An 18,946-nucleotide genomic window follows, 5' to 3' on the forward strand; every position below is an offset into this window, starting at 1 on the left:
CTTTGGTCCTTTATTAGACCAATTGGTCTAATAAAGGATACATCTGTATGCATTGTACTGTCTAAAATTATAAATAAGTCCTTTTTTTTTTTTTTTTTTGAGTGCTTTTTATTTGGTACATGCTTTCAAAGATTAACTTTTGGTTTTTTGTTTGTTTTTTTTTTTCCCCATAAATGAACATTGTACAGAACTATGAATTGACTCTACAGGTATGGAAAACAGCATGAACATCTCCTTAACCCTTCTTTCCTTTTCCTTTCAATTTCTTCTGCTTAGTTAGATCTGTTCTGGCTTCTTTCTGTTCTTCATGTGTCAAATGTGCTTCAGCTTGACTTAGCGATAAAGACATGTATTTTAGGGTGGCAGAGTTCTTGGAGGAGGTGGGAACTCCTTTCAGTTTGATCTCTTGTCTATAAATACTTTATTCTGCTGGCCTCTTGCTCCAATGCATTTGCATGCTATTACTTACTGTAAAATGTCTTTTTGATATGAAAGGAAAAATTGAGGTTCAGAATATGAAATAAAGATTGTGGAATTAGTGATGCATCATGCCTTAGCCTTCAAGTTTTGTTTGTGGCACTGCTCTTAACCTAATGTTTATACTACTTAAAAGAAAAGGTGGAAATGAAATTATTACAGTCTATGAAATTACGGACCTCAGTGTTAGAAATACCTCTCCTGTGAACAACTGAATCTTTGGCAGAGTGGATTTTCCATGCTGGCAGGCAGATTGTTACCAGCCTTGTTTAGCTTCTTCGGAAATCTAATGAAATCCTAGCAGAAGTCAAGTGATTACATATTTTTCTGCATCTATCTCGGCTTCTCATTTGCATGAATATCATTATCATTATTAAGATTTACTACGTACATCAGATGTAGCTGTATCTGTATATATCAGATATGTTACACTGAAGCAAAGATCAGATGCTGCTTCTTTTTTTGAGCCTTTTCTTTCTTGAAGGCCACGTGACTTGTTGAAGGAATATTTGTACCTCTTCCAAGAATTTATACTTCTATGGCAGTCTTGACATACATCCTTTGTGATTCTGTAGGCAAAAGATTTAGGAAAAGTCACTTGAGTATGTCAGACTGTTGTTAAGACCATAGCTTGCTTTCTATCCAAGATGTTGCCTGGATTATTTCACAAGCTATTTATTTACTGCATAGGCATGTACACTGGAGATCTGCTGAACGCAATACTCGTTCACGTGATTGTTTGCAGCCTCTCTCAAAACGCTTTAGACCTTAGAGGGGAAAGGCACACGAGAGCTAACTGAGCAAGTGACATCTGCAGTAGGATTAGGCATGTCTGTGATCTGTGCCAAATTGAAATACAGGGATTTAGAGAGTTTTCATGCAATTATTTAATGCAGTTTGTAGTGTCAGTAATTACTTAACTTGAGCACTGTGAATGGCTGAGACAATGCCATTCACCTGAACTTCTAATTTCTGAATGTAATCATTTAAGGGGTTCGTACTTGTTCCCTTTGCTATTTTCTAGACTTGGGAGTATATGAGTGGAATTATTTTGTGAAAAGAGTGCTGACTGATACTAGGAGCTACCATTTGTGAGTTTGCCATGAGAGTGAAGGTTGTGAGAGTGTTTTCTTACCTACAGAATCACACCACTAGCTCTACAGCAATGTGGCATTAAAAAATAGGTGTTTCTTACGTGAGTTCTTGTAATGTCTGGTATTCTGATGACTTATGACCAGATCTTAAAGCAAAACCATCTGTGTAAAACATACTGGACTTTTAAAGATATGTTCATACCTAAAAGCTTTTCTGTAAGGCTAGAAAACAAGCCTGTGTTATGCTTGACACTTGTTTAATTGCTAATGAGATGAGAAAGGAGGAAGATATAGACATAATTAAGCAAATGTGTCTGTGCCTGTAAGCATTTGAAAATGTAATGTTAATCACTTGGTGTTTTTAACTACTCTGTGAGATGCTCTACGTTTATTAATTTAGCTAAATTAATTCTTCTGTATTTTCTTAGAAGGTGGCATTCTACTTTAGTAATGTCTATACAGTACTTTGATAATGTAAAGTTCTATGTTAATACAAAGTGTTCTTATTTTATAATATCGGAGAGGAAATTGTATAAATTCGCAGTCTCTTGATGAAGAAACGTATTTATTTTGTAAAAACTCATCTTCCTTACTTGTTGGTGTTGACTGAATAACTTCTCCTTTTAGAAGGAGTTCCATTGCTTTCCCATTTGATCTAGCTTTTAATTTGCCTGATGATCTTATCACTTCTTACGTAGTCTCTTTTGTTAGATCTCTGTCTCTCTTCTGTCTCTGTCACCTAGCCAAGCTCCTAGCCTTGCTTTCACATGACTTGCTGCGATGAACGAGTGGCAGTTTTTCTGTAGCTCTGTGTGTGATTGGATCTCGCTGAGCTCAAATGCAAAGTTGTCAACCTTTTCCTATTTAAGCATTTCTTAAAGCATCTATTCGCTGTGGCATAACAGCGAATCTCTGGGTATTTTTAAGCATTGACCGTGTTAAGTTGCATATTTCTTTCGATTCTTGATATCTTCCTTTGGATTGGAATTCCTTAAATTAATAGAAAAGGATTCGAAAACTACAGGAATACATCTAATGCTATTCAAAATCATTCATGTAATCTTGAGTGGGTTTTTATTTTAAAAAATAAGAAAAGCATTTTGTTTGACCTTTGGGCTTGGAAAGTATACTTTCATCCAGTATTTGGTAGACTACTGTGCATATTAAGTGAGAATAAGTAAGTGTACATTTAAGAGCTGCTGTATTTGGAAAACAAGATTTCAGGAAGTTACTTTTTCATCCTTTCCCTACACTTCTACTTTTACTTTCATCTGAGATTTTAACACTAGTTTCATCCATAGTAAAATTCTGCCTACTTAGCTGTGAAATTACTCTTCCTTCCAACTGGAAATTTAGGTTATATTGCCTGAATTTCTGTATAATGTGATTTCTATATAGGTAGAATCTTTGCAAGCAGAAATAAAAGAGAAGATGGATGATTACAGTAAGCTATTATTAGAAAAGGAGCAAAAACATCAAGAAATTACAGCTCGTGATAAAGAAATAGAGAAACTGGTGGCACAGATACGAGAACTGGAGCACAGCAGTACTGAAGTCTCAAAGACTGTGAACTACTTGGAACAACAGCTACAAAAAATGAAGAAAGTGGAAACAGAATTAAAAGAGGTAATTTTTAAATACCTGTTTCACTCAGGGAGGAGTTATGCAGATAGTGTTTTCATGTGGAAGTTCCAAGACTCTGTTACAATGTTGTTTGAGGCTGTACTTTGCATCTAGTGGTGAGTTAAACTGTTGTATTAATAGCAGGTTTTACAGGCACAGTTTTAAACAAACGTGGGTTTTGAGAACTATGAAACTTCTATATAGACTAGTTTTTGCTATTTGTTATGTTTGATTGATCAGAGCTCTTTTGCTTCTCCAAGAGTTCCTAAGAAGATAGTAAGATAGAAGATAGTATACTCAATAGTAAATATATTGGATTTTTGATCAATAGCTATGTCAAGATCATACCATCTTAATTGGTAATTTTTGCTGTATGACTTGGGAGCCAGATCTGTTCATCATACTTTGAAGATCTTAGTATTTTAGCTCGGTTGGTTAGAGCATGGTACTACTAATGCCAAGGTCGCAGGTTCAATCCCATATGGGCTACGCTGACGGTTGAACTAGATGATCTCCAGAGGTCCCTTCTAACCTTACCATTCTATGATTCATAGGAAATTTACATTTGGGATCATTGTTTAGCTCAGTTGGTTAGAGCGTGGTGCTGCTAATACCAAGGTCACGGGTTCAGTCCCCTTATGGGCTACGCTGAGGGTTGGACTAGATGATCTCCAGAGGTCCCTTCCAACCTTACCATTCTCTAATTCTACTTCGTATTCTTACTGCAGATTTGATCACAACTTAGAGAATCTGTGAACTAAGAATTATGTTCTATTTAGTAAATGGATAGAAAAATTTTGTCTGCTACCAAATATCTGAGTAGCCTTCTTGGACTAAATGTTTCTCTTTCGTACTTGTAGTTTCTCGTGGCTCAGGTAAGTATTGTCAGTGTCCGTCAAGTTTGAAAGGGTTTGAGAGTAGCATGCTCTAAACTGAATTTATTATTTTCTTTGATAATGTGTAAATACTTGCTTTTATTATTCTTTATTTTAAAAATATTGAACAAAGCATATTTTTGTTTAATTTTACCTGCCTGTGGCATAGACTAACTAGCTATAGTTTATTAGGTGCTATTATTCCCTTCTATTTGGCATATGTGAGATTACATCTGCAGAACTGTCTGGGTTTGGATTCTCCAGTACAGGAAAGACACTGAAATACTGGCGTGAGTTCAGCAAGGGGCAACAAAGGTGGTCAGAGGCTAGAGGAAATGATTTATGAGGAGAAGCTGAGAGAACGGGGCTTGTTTAGCCTTAGAAAGAAAGCAATATGAAGATCTTGGTGTTGCCCATGACCGCATAAGGTGAGGATATAGGAAAACTGGAGCAAGACTCTTCTTGGAGGTACACAGGGAAAGGATGAGAAGATAAGGGCATAAACTGCAACAAGGGGAAATTTCATTTAAATAGTAGGGGACAAAAATCAGAATGGGGCAATCTGATGTTGGAAAAGGATCTCAGAGAGGTCTTTATTTGATATTCAGAATTTGGCCAGGACTGTAGAACAATTTGCTCTAAGCTAGTTCTGCTTTGAGCTGAGAGTTGGACCAGAAAGCTCTAGGGACCCTTCTCTGACTACACTATTCTTTTTTATACAAATACACAAAAACCATGACCACTCGCTTTCCATTTGGTTTGCCGTGGAGAACATGGAGGCTGATACTACTGTTGGTACACATTACTCTTGTCCCTGAAATCCTAGCTTTTTATTAAACATGCTTACTTTGATCTGTGGCAATTTGAGACTTTTTTTAAGCTGTCTGAATGTCCCAGTAAATTGGTCATTCTTTAAAATCCTAAATAAGCCAAATTCAGACTTCAAGGAGAAAGTAATTCTTGAGCTTCATACAAGGTTGAACTACTGAATTTGCCATCTGTAGTTATTGTAATAGCTTGCCTTGAAGATATTTTATGCAGTAAATAAGTGCCAAATGAGCATGTCATGAACTTTGTGTGCAAAACCAATTTGATGTGAAAAGAAATAATGAGTTTTATCCCCAAAAGGTATTCCAACATGCAAAAAATGTCAGCATTGCAGGTAAAGGAGAATAAGGCTAGTAAGGAAGAGGTCTGGAAAGAATAATTTTGAACATGGAACAGTATCTTTCTTTGCAAAGAGTACTGACTAAGCCCGCAGATACCAGATCAATTTGTCCCACTGTCAAGAGCAGGGAGCAGGGATTTGTTGTTCAGTCCGGGTCTGATTCCTTTCATTGGTTCATACTGAATTATAAAATTGACTCTTTTGCTTGCAGTGGTTGCTTGGGCTGATTGCTCTCCCTTTAGTTTTGAGATCTTCAAAGCAGGCTTGCTTAGGGAGTCTGCTATACTATGCATTTTGGAATAAGGAAACGAAGAAACACAGTGTTGGGCTGCATCTATACAGGCACCCAGATGTACGCTTTAGAATGAAGATACGTTTCATAAAGCACTTATTTTTGCATGGGTCATTGCATGTTTGTGGTGGATCACTGGGGCAACCACAGAATGTTAAACTTCACTCTTTCATGCAGATCTGTGCTTACACCATGAGCTAAGGTGCACCTGTACCTTTATCCAGTAAACGCTGGGCAATCTGAAGAAAAGCAGGGGAATTCCACAGTAATCAGGGCTTGCACATTGTCACTGGGGGCGTTTTGTCAGAGATCAAGCTGAACTTCAAAATGGTGTGGATAACTTCTTGCTTTTGGTATTGACATAGAAACAAAAAAGTAGGCATTGCGGTTGCTTGGCTTTCGTTGGTGCCTGTCCTTTCACGCATGTCATCAGCCAACCCCTGAGACCTCCTACTGTGATAGGATTTGTGTGATGGCAAGAAAAGTTTTTGTTTTCCCTTGAGGACAAACAAAAATGTGTGGTAGGTGCTTCCCTACCTGAACAAATTCAGGTGATACTTAGGTGTGAATGACAGTTTTGTATCTGAATTGGCTGTAGCTTGTCCATGTAGCTTCCTCTTTCCCCTTTTGTGTACCTGGACTTCTTCCCATCATAACTGATCTGAAGGCTACTGAGGGCTGGCTGAGGGCTCGGGGATGGAAATCATTGTCTGTTTAGTAGCTACGTGAAGGTTTGGAGAACTTTTTGTAAATACCTTGGGCATGCTGTTTTGATGTTGCAATATAACATTAGCTTAAGGGGACATATTGATGCTTCTTTCCTGTTAAGATCAGAAAATGCTTTCCATTTATTCAGAGTCCAGGTTCTGTTTGATTAGAGAACAATAATTTTTTTTTAACATAATTTTTGGCAAATCGTATCATGAATCTAAATTAACCCTCCTATTAGAGTTGTGTCTACTGAACAACGGGCAGAGTAAGTGTTGAACAACAAAGGCATTTACTTCCTTGGGATTCCTGCTCAGCTTTCTTTGTATTGTAATATGTACAAATAAGTATGCCTGCTGTTTGGAACGACTTCCAGAGGGAAGATTTCCTTCTTGGATTGACCCAAAAAAAACCCCAAACCTGTAGCTTGGCAGATCATAGATATGGCATAAACTTAGTTCTGGTTTTGCATTCTGACTTAACATGATGTATTTTGTAGGAGATTTTTGGTCTTCCCATAGCTTGGCTTGAGTTCTCCACTATTTAAGTTAAAGCTGTATTTGCTTAAACGATATATGGTACCTTAATAAATACGGAAGTGGCTACAAGAACAAGATGTTTAGATTAGTAAACAAACAGATAAATCACTGTATAATTGAGAAAGTGTACTTTACTGCTGAATGCTAAATTTTCAGAAGTTAGCTTGGGTTAGGAAAAAATACAGGATTAAAAATTTGTGAGTGAGCCAAAAACTTTTGGTTGTCTTGCATTCATGTGTTTTTATGGATCATTGGAAACTATGTTCTTATTGTACTGAGTTTTTCTTCAGGGATGAGTTATTTTTGACAGGAATGTTCTCTTTAGATATGTATGTATACTGATAATTCATTCTAACACCAAAAAATATATTTTGCAGGATAAAGAAGCATTGCAACAACAACAGTACAATAACCTGATTCAGATCTCTGCCCTGCAGTCTAAATTGGATGAAGCAAGGCACAGAGTACCTACCGAAGGCAGTTCTGATCAAGTGCTGAAGGAACAGTTACAGGCAAAAGAGGAAGCACTTTTGATGAAAGAGAGAGAGGTAATCGGTTTAAAATTTTAATAGGTTCTTGTAGACATTAGGAATAGTCACTTAAGTTGCAGAAGTACTTTGTGCAGTAGCTGAGAATTTAAGTCATTCAAAAATGAAATGACCAATGTTCTTCTAGCGAATGAGTAAACGTGCCTCTTTACCCAGCATTTTCTCTGCTCTTGGTCTTAGCTAATTTTGTGATGAGTCACATCAACCGTAAGCGACTGACAAATCGGTTTCTGTTGTAAACTCTTTTTTTCTTCCATCCTAAAGTTGAAGTGAAGTGGAACTTAGCTATACTTTTGTCTGACTGAGAGTAAGAGATACTTTAAAGAGCAGCAGTGACAATAACAAATCTTAATGGTGTTACCTGACCTTCTGCATTTTGTAAGCTAGAGAATTTTAGCTGTGCTTTCTACTGAGCTCATCCGAAATTCAAGATGAATCAGTCTCAGTATTTAGGACTTTTATTGGATGCACACACAGAGATATGCATGCACACTCACACACGGACTATGTATGTTTATGTAATATTATATAAATATTATGGTATCTGTATTCTATCTGTAATATACAAACCTACAGTCCAGTTTGGGATGTGCAAAGGAAAAAAAAAAAGTAAGGCCTGGATGATCCTCCAGATAAGTGTACAGCATTGCTTCAAGAGCAATAACCTAAAAAAACCAATAATTTCCTATAGGTCAAAGGGGTTTTTTTGTATCTTGTATAGTCTTATATCAGGAATCACTAGCCCCTTTTCTTTCTTAAAGCCCTTATGTCTAGCTACTCATAAAGGCAAGAGTTGATACACACTGTGAGTGGCCAGATGGCAGTGCTTCCCAGTCATTCTTTTCTCTGAAGATTTCTCTGCAAGCAGAGAAATGTGTAATTTGTGAATCTTCATTTTACAGTTTGAATGAGTCAATGAATGTAACTTTTGTGATTGCTGTGTCCTTGGATTAGTATTGCAGTGCTAATTTCTCTTATAAAAAGAGAATGGTGATCATGTGAATAACTTACGATTACTTTAGACATTAGATATAAGCATGTCTCAAATTGTTGTCCCAAACTACACCAGTGGTCATGCCTTGATTGTTCAGGACATTTTTATATAAACAGTTAATTTTTTAAAAGGGGAAGGTAAAGGGGATCTTGTAATTCTTTGAAAATCAGGAAGCTTTGGTTCCCAGCTGAGGAAGTAGTACACTACTCTTATTCTTTAAGTATTTCAAATATTTTATTAATGTAAACTGATTACAGAGAGTTTAAGCCATGGAATTGGCTGTAGTTATTTTCAGTAATTAAGGTGAAATAAATTTTGTATTTTCTGCTTAAATGAGGGGACTTAATTAAAAGAAGTTTGCATTTTCTTTGTTTTAGATTGCAAGCTTATTAGACCAACTTGAGCAATGTAAAGATAATTTGATCAGTAAAAATGAGGAGATACTGCAGCTGAATTTACAGTTAGAGATGCAAAAAAATCTTAGCACTTCCAGCATCAGCCAACTTCAGTTAGAGAACGAACACTTGAAGGTAGGTTTCTTTGGCTTTAGTGTGCTCCAGCTAAACCTCCAGAAATCCTTTTTTCCCCTTGAGCGATGTGGTCTTTATCTCATGCTTTATAAATGCACATTTAGTTTGTTTCTCTTGTCAAGGGAATATTGTATTGCTGTTAAAAATGCTAATGTTAGATACCTTAGAACAAAAAATGGTTCATGCTTATGTTATTACCTTCTACAGTCAACTGATTTAAACGAGAAACTTAGCTTTTTTCTAGTCCTGGAAGTTGGGATGCATAAAACAAAACAGCAGCTGAATGTGACCAGAGAATAACAGATGCAGTTTGCATGCGGTGTTATTTGTATGGATGGTCAGTCTGAAAACACCATGAAAAGTGTTTTCCCGCATGTGGACTGTTCTCAGCACTGTTCAATGGGATATTGATTTTATGAGTCTAAAAGGCCCTAATAAAGGCTGTGCTGGAGCATAGCCAGCTCTTCCTCTTGTGCCCATGATCTTTCCAAACCCCTAATACTTTGGGAGGAAAAAGTCATTGCTACTGTAAATGCAAATATTCCCAATGGAAAGAGTGATGGAGTTCTTGCTGCTGTTCCCAGGGGTCTCTTTGTCTGGAGCAGAAAATGATACTGAGTTTCTGATCGATGCCATGAGTACATACTAGCTGCTGCTTCTTAAACAGTAGTCTTTCTGTCCTGTGATGGGATAGATAATTTACTCAATGGCTTTTAGTCAGAGAAAGTCAGTTGCATGAGACTTATTGGCACAACTACACTTTTCTTCATTGTGGGGAAAGGTGAAGTAATCCTTCCTTGAAAAGGACTCTATAAAAACAGTGAGGAAAACTATGATATGCCTTTTATAGGTTGCATCACTGAATAGTTGATTTCTAGGGCAGACCATGTCCAGGAGACTTTTCCAGACAAATGCAAATGCTGCTATAAAGCGTACAGTCCTGAAGTGTAAAGACAACTTGTGATGAGCATGACAGATCAGTAGCATTATGATGAGCAGATCTGTAGGATTTCAGTTAGAATCAGTTCCCATACAGTGTAACGAATGCCTTGATCCTTGCTGCTGCAGCCATTAGTGTAGTCAGAGGATGCCTGAGTAGTCTGTTACCGTTACTGTCGCTATAAAAATTGAGTCTTTGCACATCCAGAAAAATGGTGATTCTTAGAGCTCAACTGTTCACGGCAACTTCAGTGATTCTTTGATTACAAACTACAGTGGTGGTGTTCAGTAAATAGTACTGCAGTCTTGCCTGCATTTCTGACTTCTACAGCCATAGCAAATGTTGTAAGTTATAAAACTGGATGGCAGTTAGTCTGGCAACTAGTGCTTATCTCCTGCCTTGAAAACTGAGAGTCGTTGTGCCAATTTAATTAAGTGGTACAAACCCAAATGAGTAGCTATCATTGTTTTAATTTTCATAAATTTTAATAAGGAGGAGAATGGTTAAATAAAGCCCTTAGTTCTGTCCTGCCATTTTACTGGAAGAAAATGAAAGTCCTTTGTAATCAAACTGATGTTTTTCTGTTCAGGAGGATCTAACAAAATTTCACCTGAAGCAAAATCAGGACCGGGATAATAGTGATTCCTCAGCTTTGTCACTCCCACAAGCACTACTTAATGAAAAGAATCAAGAAATTGATCATTTGAATGAGCAGGTGAAGAGACTCCAGTGTGAGCTAGAGAACACAATGAATGATAAGGTAAGAGTACTTACTAGATGACCATTGCTTACTTTTGGGATGGAAAGGGAGGAACATACAGAATCACATTGCAAATGAAATTTGTTAGGTATTTTTCTTAAGACAGTAGAGAGTATTCTGAGTAGGTACCCAGCTAAAGTCTGTAATTCTTCTCGTTGTTAAATGTTTGATTTAATGCCTAAGTGATTTAGAAAAACATAATCCTTGTAGTAATTTTAACTCTTATGAGCAATAGTAATTTTGTCTACATGTATTAATACTCAGATCCTATCCTTTTGCTCAGGCTGTGGAAGACCAAAAATCTGAAATCGAAGAACTCCGATCTCTTGTTGAGCACCTTCGTGGTGACCAGGATAGGTTACGTAAGGACAAAGATGAGGAGGTAGAACAACTTCATGGAGTAATTGAGAAGCTTCAAAAAGAGCTGGCACATTTTGGACCAATATGTCATGAAGTTAGTGACAGCCAAGATAATCTTTATCAGCTTGGTTTGGAAGAACCAGTGGAAAACCTTCAGAATGAGCTGAAGAAGGGACTGGTAGATTGTCAGGGTGATCCTGATCCAAATAGAAAAAAACTATCACTACTCTCCAATGTGAGGGAACTTCAGGAAGAACTAGAGCTCGTTTCATCTGCTAGAGAAGCTCTGCGGCACCAACTGGAAGAGAAGGAATCACAATTCAAAATGGAAGTGGAGATTTTAGAGCAAAATTTTCAAGAAGTGCAAGAGTCATCAAAGCAGCACTTGGCAGAGCTAACCTCTCTAAGGGTAGAGTATGATGCACTTCAAAAAGAATACCACCTTTTCCAAACACACTTTTCTCAGAGAGAGGTTGAAGCAAGGGTGATTTCTTCTCGGATTCAAGAACTTGAAAGTACTATTAGAGAAAGGGAAGCAAATATTCTAGAGAAAGATATGCAGATGAAGATAATGGCAGATCAAAGAGCAGCTGACACAAATGAATTACAATGTTTAATAAAAAAGTTAGCAGTACTTAAAACTGAGTTGGAAAAGAAGGACACAGATCGGGCTCAAGAGGTTCATAATCTTCAGTCAGAAGTTTCTAGACTTGATTTCGAGGTGCAAACACTGAATCAAAAAGAAGTAGCTTATCAGAGAGAAATTGATGAATTGCAAGGTTGTGCTGCAAAACTGAAAGATCAAATTCAGGAGTATGTGAAAGAGCTTGAAGCCTTACGATTGGAAAGAGATGAACTTATTTCACAGTTGGAGTCCTACAAGTCAAAGGAGCAACATGGTTATGAAGAGGCTAACCTTCCCAAGTTGGTCTCCAAAACAGAAAGAAAGTGTGAAGATCTTAAAGGAATAGAGAATATGGAAGTACTGGGATCAACTATTGATCAGTCACTTGGAGTTCTGGTTTCCCCAAGTGATAAATTGGTAAGTGATTGGTTTTCTAATAGTGTTACTTTTTTTTCTTGAATAAGCCAAATTGGTGTCATATAAAGCCCTATAGTTTGGTCTTCTCAGTATTGTGATGGCAGAAATGAAAATGTTGATTAGATGGCCTTTGCTGTTTTTAAGAAAGAGTGAAGATGAGTACTGTGGTATAAAAATGGCTGTTGTGAGTCAGATTAAAGGTCTTTCTGTGTCTGTGTCCTTTCTCTAGTAGTGGCTAGTAGTAGATGCCTGGAAAGATTAAGACCAGACGAAGCACATGTGGAAACTTAATCTAGTGATATTACAAAATGTTACACATTAACTTTGCCATTTTACTTGATAGCCCAGCCATCACAACAGATTTTAAAATGAGGAATTGCATCCTACTTCGTTAGAACAATGGGTTTTAATTAGACTTTTTTCTATTATCACCAAACTACACTCAAGTATTTAGAACGTATTGTATTTAAATTGCACTTGAATACTATTTCCCTTATATACACATTTTCTTCTTATTTACAGAAAAGATGAGTGATTTCACTTAGTAATTACTCTGTTTATTTTCTAAGCAGACAAAAACTGTTGCGAAGCAAAATGTGTGACTGTTACTGTTTTTGTATTTTTATTTGCTTAAAAGTTCTAGTTAGGATCAATGATGTTTGCCTAGGTGGTAGTCTTGACTTCAGGATTTCTGTTTCAGAAAGTTTATCAAGGAAGATGTGGGAATAGCATTGAGTCACATGTCTTTATACTCAATGATCATAAATATTTATCATTCTGCACAAGATCAGAGCTCAGGCTACCAGACTTCCAGTCTAGTGTGACCATATCGCCTATGCAAATCAAGTATTTGGTCATGGCAGTTGTTTATTCCCTTTAAACAGACATATAGCAATCATTATATACCATGTAGTGTTTATCTGATGTAGTATTTATTTGATATAGTTTTTATTTATACTACTGTAGTTTTTATTTGTTTCTGTAAATCTCCTTCAGGTTGTAACAGATACTTCTTCGTATTAGCTGATAACTAACCTTCATGAGTTTCAGATTTCTGCTGGAAACTACATATAGTGATACTGTATTCTTCTTGTCCAGAACAGGAGTACAGTTGCTTGATCTCAGTTTAGTAACGATTACTTTTACAGGCTTAACATGCTGTGCTAGCCTGTGAATTCAAGACAACAGCATCATTTATACTAATGGTTTTGTAAAATATTTAAACAATACGTGGAAGGTGCAGCTATAATTTCAAAATCATAGTTACTGTAGACACAATTTGGAAATTTGAAAATGCACAGAAAATATATAGTCTATACTAATAGACTATAGACTAGACTAGACTATAGAATAGACTATTCCATGCTAATATGGAAACTGCTCATGTGAAAATTCTTTTTTCCTTTGAAGCCAATGCAGAGAGAGATGAAGGCTAGAAATGCTTCACAGAATGAAGAGGGTATAATTGTAAAGATGGCATCTCATCAAGTAGAATGGAAATCTGAATTAGCTTCTGTAAAAAAGGAGTTAGGATTCAGTAAAGAGAGAACCATTAAAACTTTGAAGGATGAAAAGGTATAGTAGAATTCTGGGGACAGTTAAATCACTTAAAGATCATTTTTTCAAGGAGAACCTTGGATTTCATTTATATTTATATTTATTTAAATTTATGCATATATTGCATGTCAGTGGTATTTTCATGAGTAAGTGCAAAAAGTCTTTGAGTATGCTGTGGCAGTGGAGGGATGGTCATCAAAGGCAGAGAATACATTGCATCAAAATAAATAATTTAACAGTATCTTCAAGCGTTCATTTATAATAATTAATTGAGTCTATAATGACTCATTCCTATGGAATAGTTCATTTTAATAGAAGGAAAGGTATAATATTCCATTTAGATTATCAATTGTCTGAGCAAGATATTGGCGATGAGCTGAAAGCAGGAGAAAAATAACAATATTTGGGTACTTCTGTTGTTCTCGTATGTCATGAGATTGATACAGAACCTACCTCTTCAGAGGTAAAGAAGTGATTGCTCCTTGGAGTTACCAGTGACAAGATCTGCGTGAGGTTAAACAACTCTTTACTTAACCCTGAATTGTGTACAGGAGCTGGTTCAAATATTATCGCTGTAATGCTGAAGAGCCTTTGTGTAATAATGAATGTAGCACAAATTCAGTAACTTTATAGGAGTGAAGAAGCTCCCTACAGTTGTTCTTAGGCTCAGAAGTGAGAACAATGAAAACTAGGAAATGTATTAAAAAGAAGGCTTGATGATTAGCCAAAAGGGTAACAAATTTGCAGCTGGCATTTCAGTTAAAAAGAACTAAGACACTTCAGCTAATAAGGTTGATTAACAAGAGTAAAAGAATTAAGAAGAAGGTCTGAAATGAGAGAGGGAGCAATCATTCAGCCTCTCTCTCAATATAAGAGGTATGAAGGGTGAAATGAATTTTCCATGGTGGCAAATTTTTTTAAAAAAGCTGAAAGAAATAATTTTTTGAACAATACATTTTAGCCACAGAATCTTAAGAGGTCAGAAGTGTAATTGCATTTTTAAAGTATTTTAGACAAAGTCACTGAAGCAGAATCCACCAAGAGCTACTAAACTGAAAGATATTTATTGAATGTGTGGTCTCAGATGCATAGACCTTAGACTGATGTTCTGCAGGGTTCTTCAGCAAAAAGATTGGCCTAGTCCTGTAAAACCTTCTTCAGATATAATGGACATAAAGCAGAGAGGGAAGCGCAAAACCAGAAATGCAACAAATGCAAGTTTAGGGATGGGGGAGCAAAGCAAGGCAAGGAAAACAGACCATCTTGATGCTACGGGTAGGTCAGCTGGGATAGGGGGCTCCAAGAGGATTCCGTGCCTGTGGCCTTGGGTAAGGATTTTATGTATGGAAAAAGTGGAGGCAGAAAGGCAGTCACACTTTCCACATGAGGTTATGGAGGCATTAGAAGAAGGGCCACAGCTTGACATGCTCGATATAAATATGCTGTAGAGTCTCCTTTCTCGCAGGGAAGATGCACAGACTCTGCCAAGAGCACACTTGTGCCTGATTTTCCTTCAGGAGTTTCTAACTAATGGCACCAACCAGCCCTGGAATTACAGTGGGATGGGCACCAGCCTGCTGAGGTTCCTTAATCTGTTGGTGATAGTAGGTCTATCATACTGGATCTCTGATAATATGAGGGTAAGAGAAAAAATATTTCCATGGTGTGATTCAGACATTTTCCAATTCGATGTTCTATATGAACAGATTAATATATTTAGAGAGTTAAAGACAGGAGAAAGCTGTGATTTAAGGTTTTCTAGAGCAAGTAGTGGGATTTGTTGGGTGAATGATAGGAAGTTTATCTCATCTTTGTTACTCTACCAGGAGATCTCTGGTGACAAGCATTAGGGACAAACCTCACTGTATCACATGGCCCTACCTGCAAGGGAAAGGGCTCTGCACAAACAGACTGCCTGTGGAGTCTGTAACAAATCTGTTTGCTGAAAAGAGCAACTAGGTCATAGGAGAAGACCAATAACTTGAAGAGGCCTTGGCAAGGGAAGGAAGCTCTTTTTATGGAAATGCTGACTGAATCAGAGCCCTTGTAGTGAGGGAGGCTAGGAGGAACATGCATGCTCTACAGCCCAGTATCGGCTGGCCCTCATACCATGGCAAAGGTGCTGATGAGGTCCCACAGCCTGTCAGGTGTGCAGACCCTCAGCCTGGGAAAACACCCTGGTACGCACAAGAATCACCAAAGACTGAGAAAGATGCCTACTGTGTCCATGCTAGCTGTGTGTCCCTGTTGGCCTGTGTCAAGAATGGGGTGGTTAGGTAGGAAGGACTTTGGTCTGACCCAGTATATGGTTTTATGGAGTCAGATTTTTGAGAAACAGTCTGCAATGTTGCTGATCAGCAGAGACCTGTTTCTTGTTTGATGTGGGTTGCCCCAGTATGAACAGACTGGTAATGGTACAAGTGAAGCCCAGCCAAAACTTCCATGGTAGCTTGTTGTTTTGCATGGCTGGTGTGTGTGTGCATGTCTGTCTGTCTGTCTCACCACAGATCTGCGAGATATGACATCTACTGTTCCTTGCTGTTCCCTCTGAAGTATAGAAGTAGACGGTTAACAGTTTCTCCTGGGTTGAAATAGTAGATACAGAAACCATGTTTATAGCTCTTCCTAAGAGTTCTCCTTCTGCCCTGGGTCAGGAATTACGCCTTAAGGGAGTTTGGAAAACCTGTCTGTTTAGGAAAACAATAGGTTTTGGTTTGTGTTTATTGAAAAGTAGGAAGATTACCTACACAGCTACGAGGAATATTTTGTTTTCTCTTTTGATACAAAAGTCAGACCAGAGGAAATAAGTAGAGTTACTGATTAACGTAATTTTTTTCCCCACTGATGATGTGTTTGCCTCTTAGGAAGCATGGTTAGCTGGCATATAAAATATACAGATGTACTGTGTTATTTTTACATAAAATCTGGGATTAATGATATATCTGATTATTAAATTTGAGAAGCTATGCATATTTTTAGTTTTTAAAATAATATTTAATTCCATTGAACAGTTAGTGTGTGTTTTTTCATTGCAGGAAAAAGATAACAGTATAGGTGACTTGACAACTTGCAATATAAATCAGAAATCTCAAATTAAGCAATCGCAAGAAAAGATCTTGACTCAGGAATTGGATGTGATCAATAACTCTGAAAAACAGGAAGATCTGAAAAAGCATTACCAGCAAATGTTGAAAATCCATCAAACTCCTGATTCGCCAAAACACAATTTGATCATAGGTTATAAAGGCACTCCGAAAGACTTCCAGGATTTAATTATGGATCTTGCTTCATGGGACTCACCTGAGATTGTCAGAAAGCAGGATACAAGCATGGAACCAGTGCATCACTTAACTCCCTTTTCAGAGATGGATAGTACAGATTTTGAAGTGATGCATGCAAGGTCATCGATGCAAGGAGATACTTCTGGATTGCAGGGATATCCAAATCTGTATGAGCATGGCAGTGAGGAAGCAGCAATGAGAGTAGATGTGAAATCTCTAGCTTTCTCTGAAAGCACCTATTCTGTTGATGATGACCAAGATGTAGAGAAGATTTTGGTAAGTCATACTTCATGTTTCATTTTATTTTATTTAAACAAGGCTGGTCTGTCCCCCTCCTAGATTATTGCTGGGCCATTGTGTGTCAGTGTTAGACGCTGAGAAGAATAGGTGCAGTATCATTCTGGATGTGCAATCATCTGCTAGTTCTTCCCTCAATAGCAGAGAGTACAGCAAACTGAGTTGTGCTGAAACATTGTTTATGGTTGCTTCTAAGAGAAAACAGTTTTCCAAAAACTAAAAACAATCAATGAGCTACTAACAGCAAGGCTTTGCACCCTGCGTGTCTACAGGCTGCTGATACAGTTTCAGTAAAAATCTGGGTATTGCTCAGGTGTTTACTGAAGGCCTGTGAATCCTGGTACTTCTTTGGTGAGGCTACATGGAAGTAATTGATAAATATATGCTAACATTTCATGTGTTAGTGGCTGAACTAAAAACTGGAAGATATTTTTTCATTTTGTCTTCCTTTTTATTTTAAACTGTGGTATGCAATGTACTGTAACAGCTTTTCACCTATGTGGTAGAGTCTTAGAAGACAAAATTGGAAAATAATATATATATATATATTTTTTTTTTTTTAATGGAAGCGTTCTATATACTCATGTCTATATTGTTTGACAGGAAGATGAAGTCCATACAGCTTTGTGTACAGGGGTTGGTTAGGGAGATCTTTTTTTGTTATTAATAGCTTTACAGTGTGCCTAGAGGCTCCATTAGGTGTTACAGATTAGTGTATGTGCCCTAGAGTGCTTTTAATAAGAAAATTCCACATGAAAAGTAGTGACCCATCTTCCAGACAGAAAGAGAGGCAGAGACTCTTTAGCTGAAATGCATGAAAAAGACACCTTGAGTTTGACCAAGGTGGTGAGTTTGTACTGTGCTTCATTGGCTCTAGTCAGCCTGCTTCTGAAAAGGAGAGATTTCCTCTGCCGCTTTCCCTCATCTCCTTGTGCCTTTTTGCCCTCTCCCCTGGGCCTGATCTGGCACTCATGGAACAGGAGTTTGGCTCAGCTTGTGTCACTCTTTGGAGCTTTTCCACTCTTTTAGAGGAAAGCTAATCAAGGAGGGTTAAACCTTAGTTCATTCAGACTAGTCTGAATTGCTGGACAGCTGCACGATTGCTCAATCCCCCATGTGACACCAGTGGGCCAGGAAGGGATGCAGGATCTTCTCTGAACTGATGGTTGTGTTAGATGCATTGTGAAGCTGAACCTGTCATTAAACAAGAAAGTTAGGGCATGTCTGCCTGCACGGTGCAGCTCCTCTTGGTCCCAGCCTAGTTAGGGCTGATGTAGCTAGCTCCGGGGCTACAAGCTCTGATGCAGGACCAGCATTTGGGCTAGTTTGGGTTTGTTGACTCACCTAGGGGTGTTGCATTATGCAGAGTGCCCTTCTGACAGAAATGGGAAACCCAGCCATCAGAAACTCACCTTGAAACCAACAGACCATCAGAAATAAACTGAAGTTTTAATATCAGATTGGTTGGATGCTAGCTGAAAAATGATTAAAATTGTGTATGGAAATGATTTACCTTTATTGACCTTAAGAATGAAGAGCCTTCTGAATCCTGCAGTGCTAGTGAACATGTTGTATAACTTCACTTTGACTTTTCAGGAGCCTCATCATGAATCATAGAATCATACAATCAGTAAGGTTGGAAGGGACCTCTGGAGATCATTAGGCCCTGCTCAAGCAGGGTCACCTAGAGAATGTTAGACAGGGTTGCATCCAGGCGGCCTGGAATATCTCCAGAAAAGGAGACTCCACAGCCTCTCTGGGCAACCTGTTCCAGGGCTCTGCCACTCTCACAGTGAAGAACTTCCCCCACACATTCAGGTGGAACTTCCCATGGTTCAGTTTTTGCCCATTGCCTCTTGTC

General features: G+C 37.8%; 1 protein-coding gene across 1 annotated transcript in view; it reads left to right on the plus strand.

Moving 5' to 3' along the window:
• PCNT (pericentrin) overlaps positions 1–18,946 on the plus strand; it is a 102,035-nt gene that overhangs the window by 59,114 nt on the left and 23,975 nt on the right. The window contains exons 31-37 of the mRNA XM_062578352.1: positions 189–209; positions 2,970–3,197; positions 7,154–7,324; positions 8,696–8,848; positions 10,378–10,548; positions 10,832–11,950; positions 16,543–17,064. Of these exons, the coding sequence (XP_062434336.1) occupies positions 189–209; positions 2,970–3,197; positions 7,154–7,324; positions 8,696–8,848; positions 10,378–10,548; positions 10,832–11,950; positions 16,543–17,064 (2,385 nt within the window). The remainder of the gene's footprint in view (positions 1–188; positions 210–2,969; positions 3,198–7,153; positions 7,325–8,695; positions 8,849–10,377; positions 10,549–10,831; positions 11,951–16,542; positions 17,065–18,946) is intronic.

This window comes from Rhea pennata, chromosome 6 (assembly GCF_028389875.1).
Source record: "Rhea pennata isolate bPtePen1 chromosome 6, bPtePen1.pri, whole genome shotgun sequence".
In the NCBI taxonomy this organism is placed as follows: domain Eukaryota; kingdom Metazoa; phylum Chordata; class Aves; order Rheiformes; family Rheidae; genus Rhea; species Rhea pennata.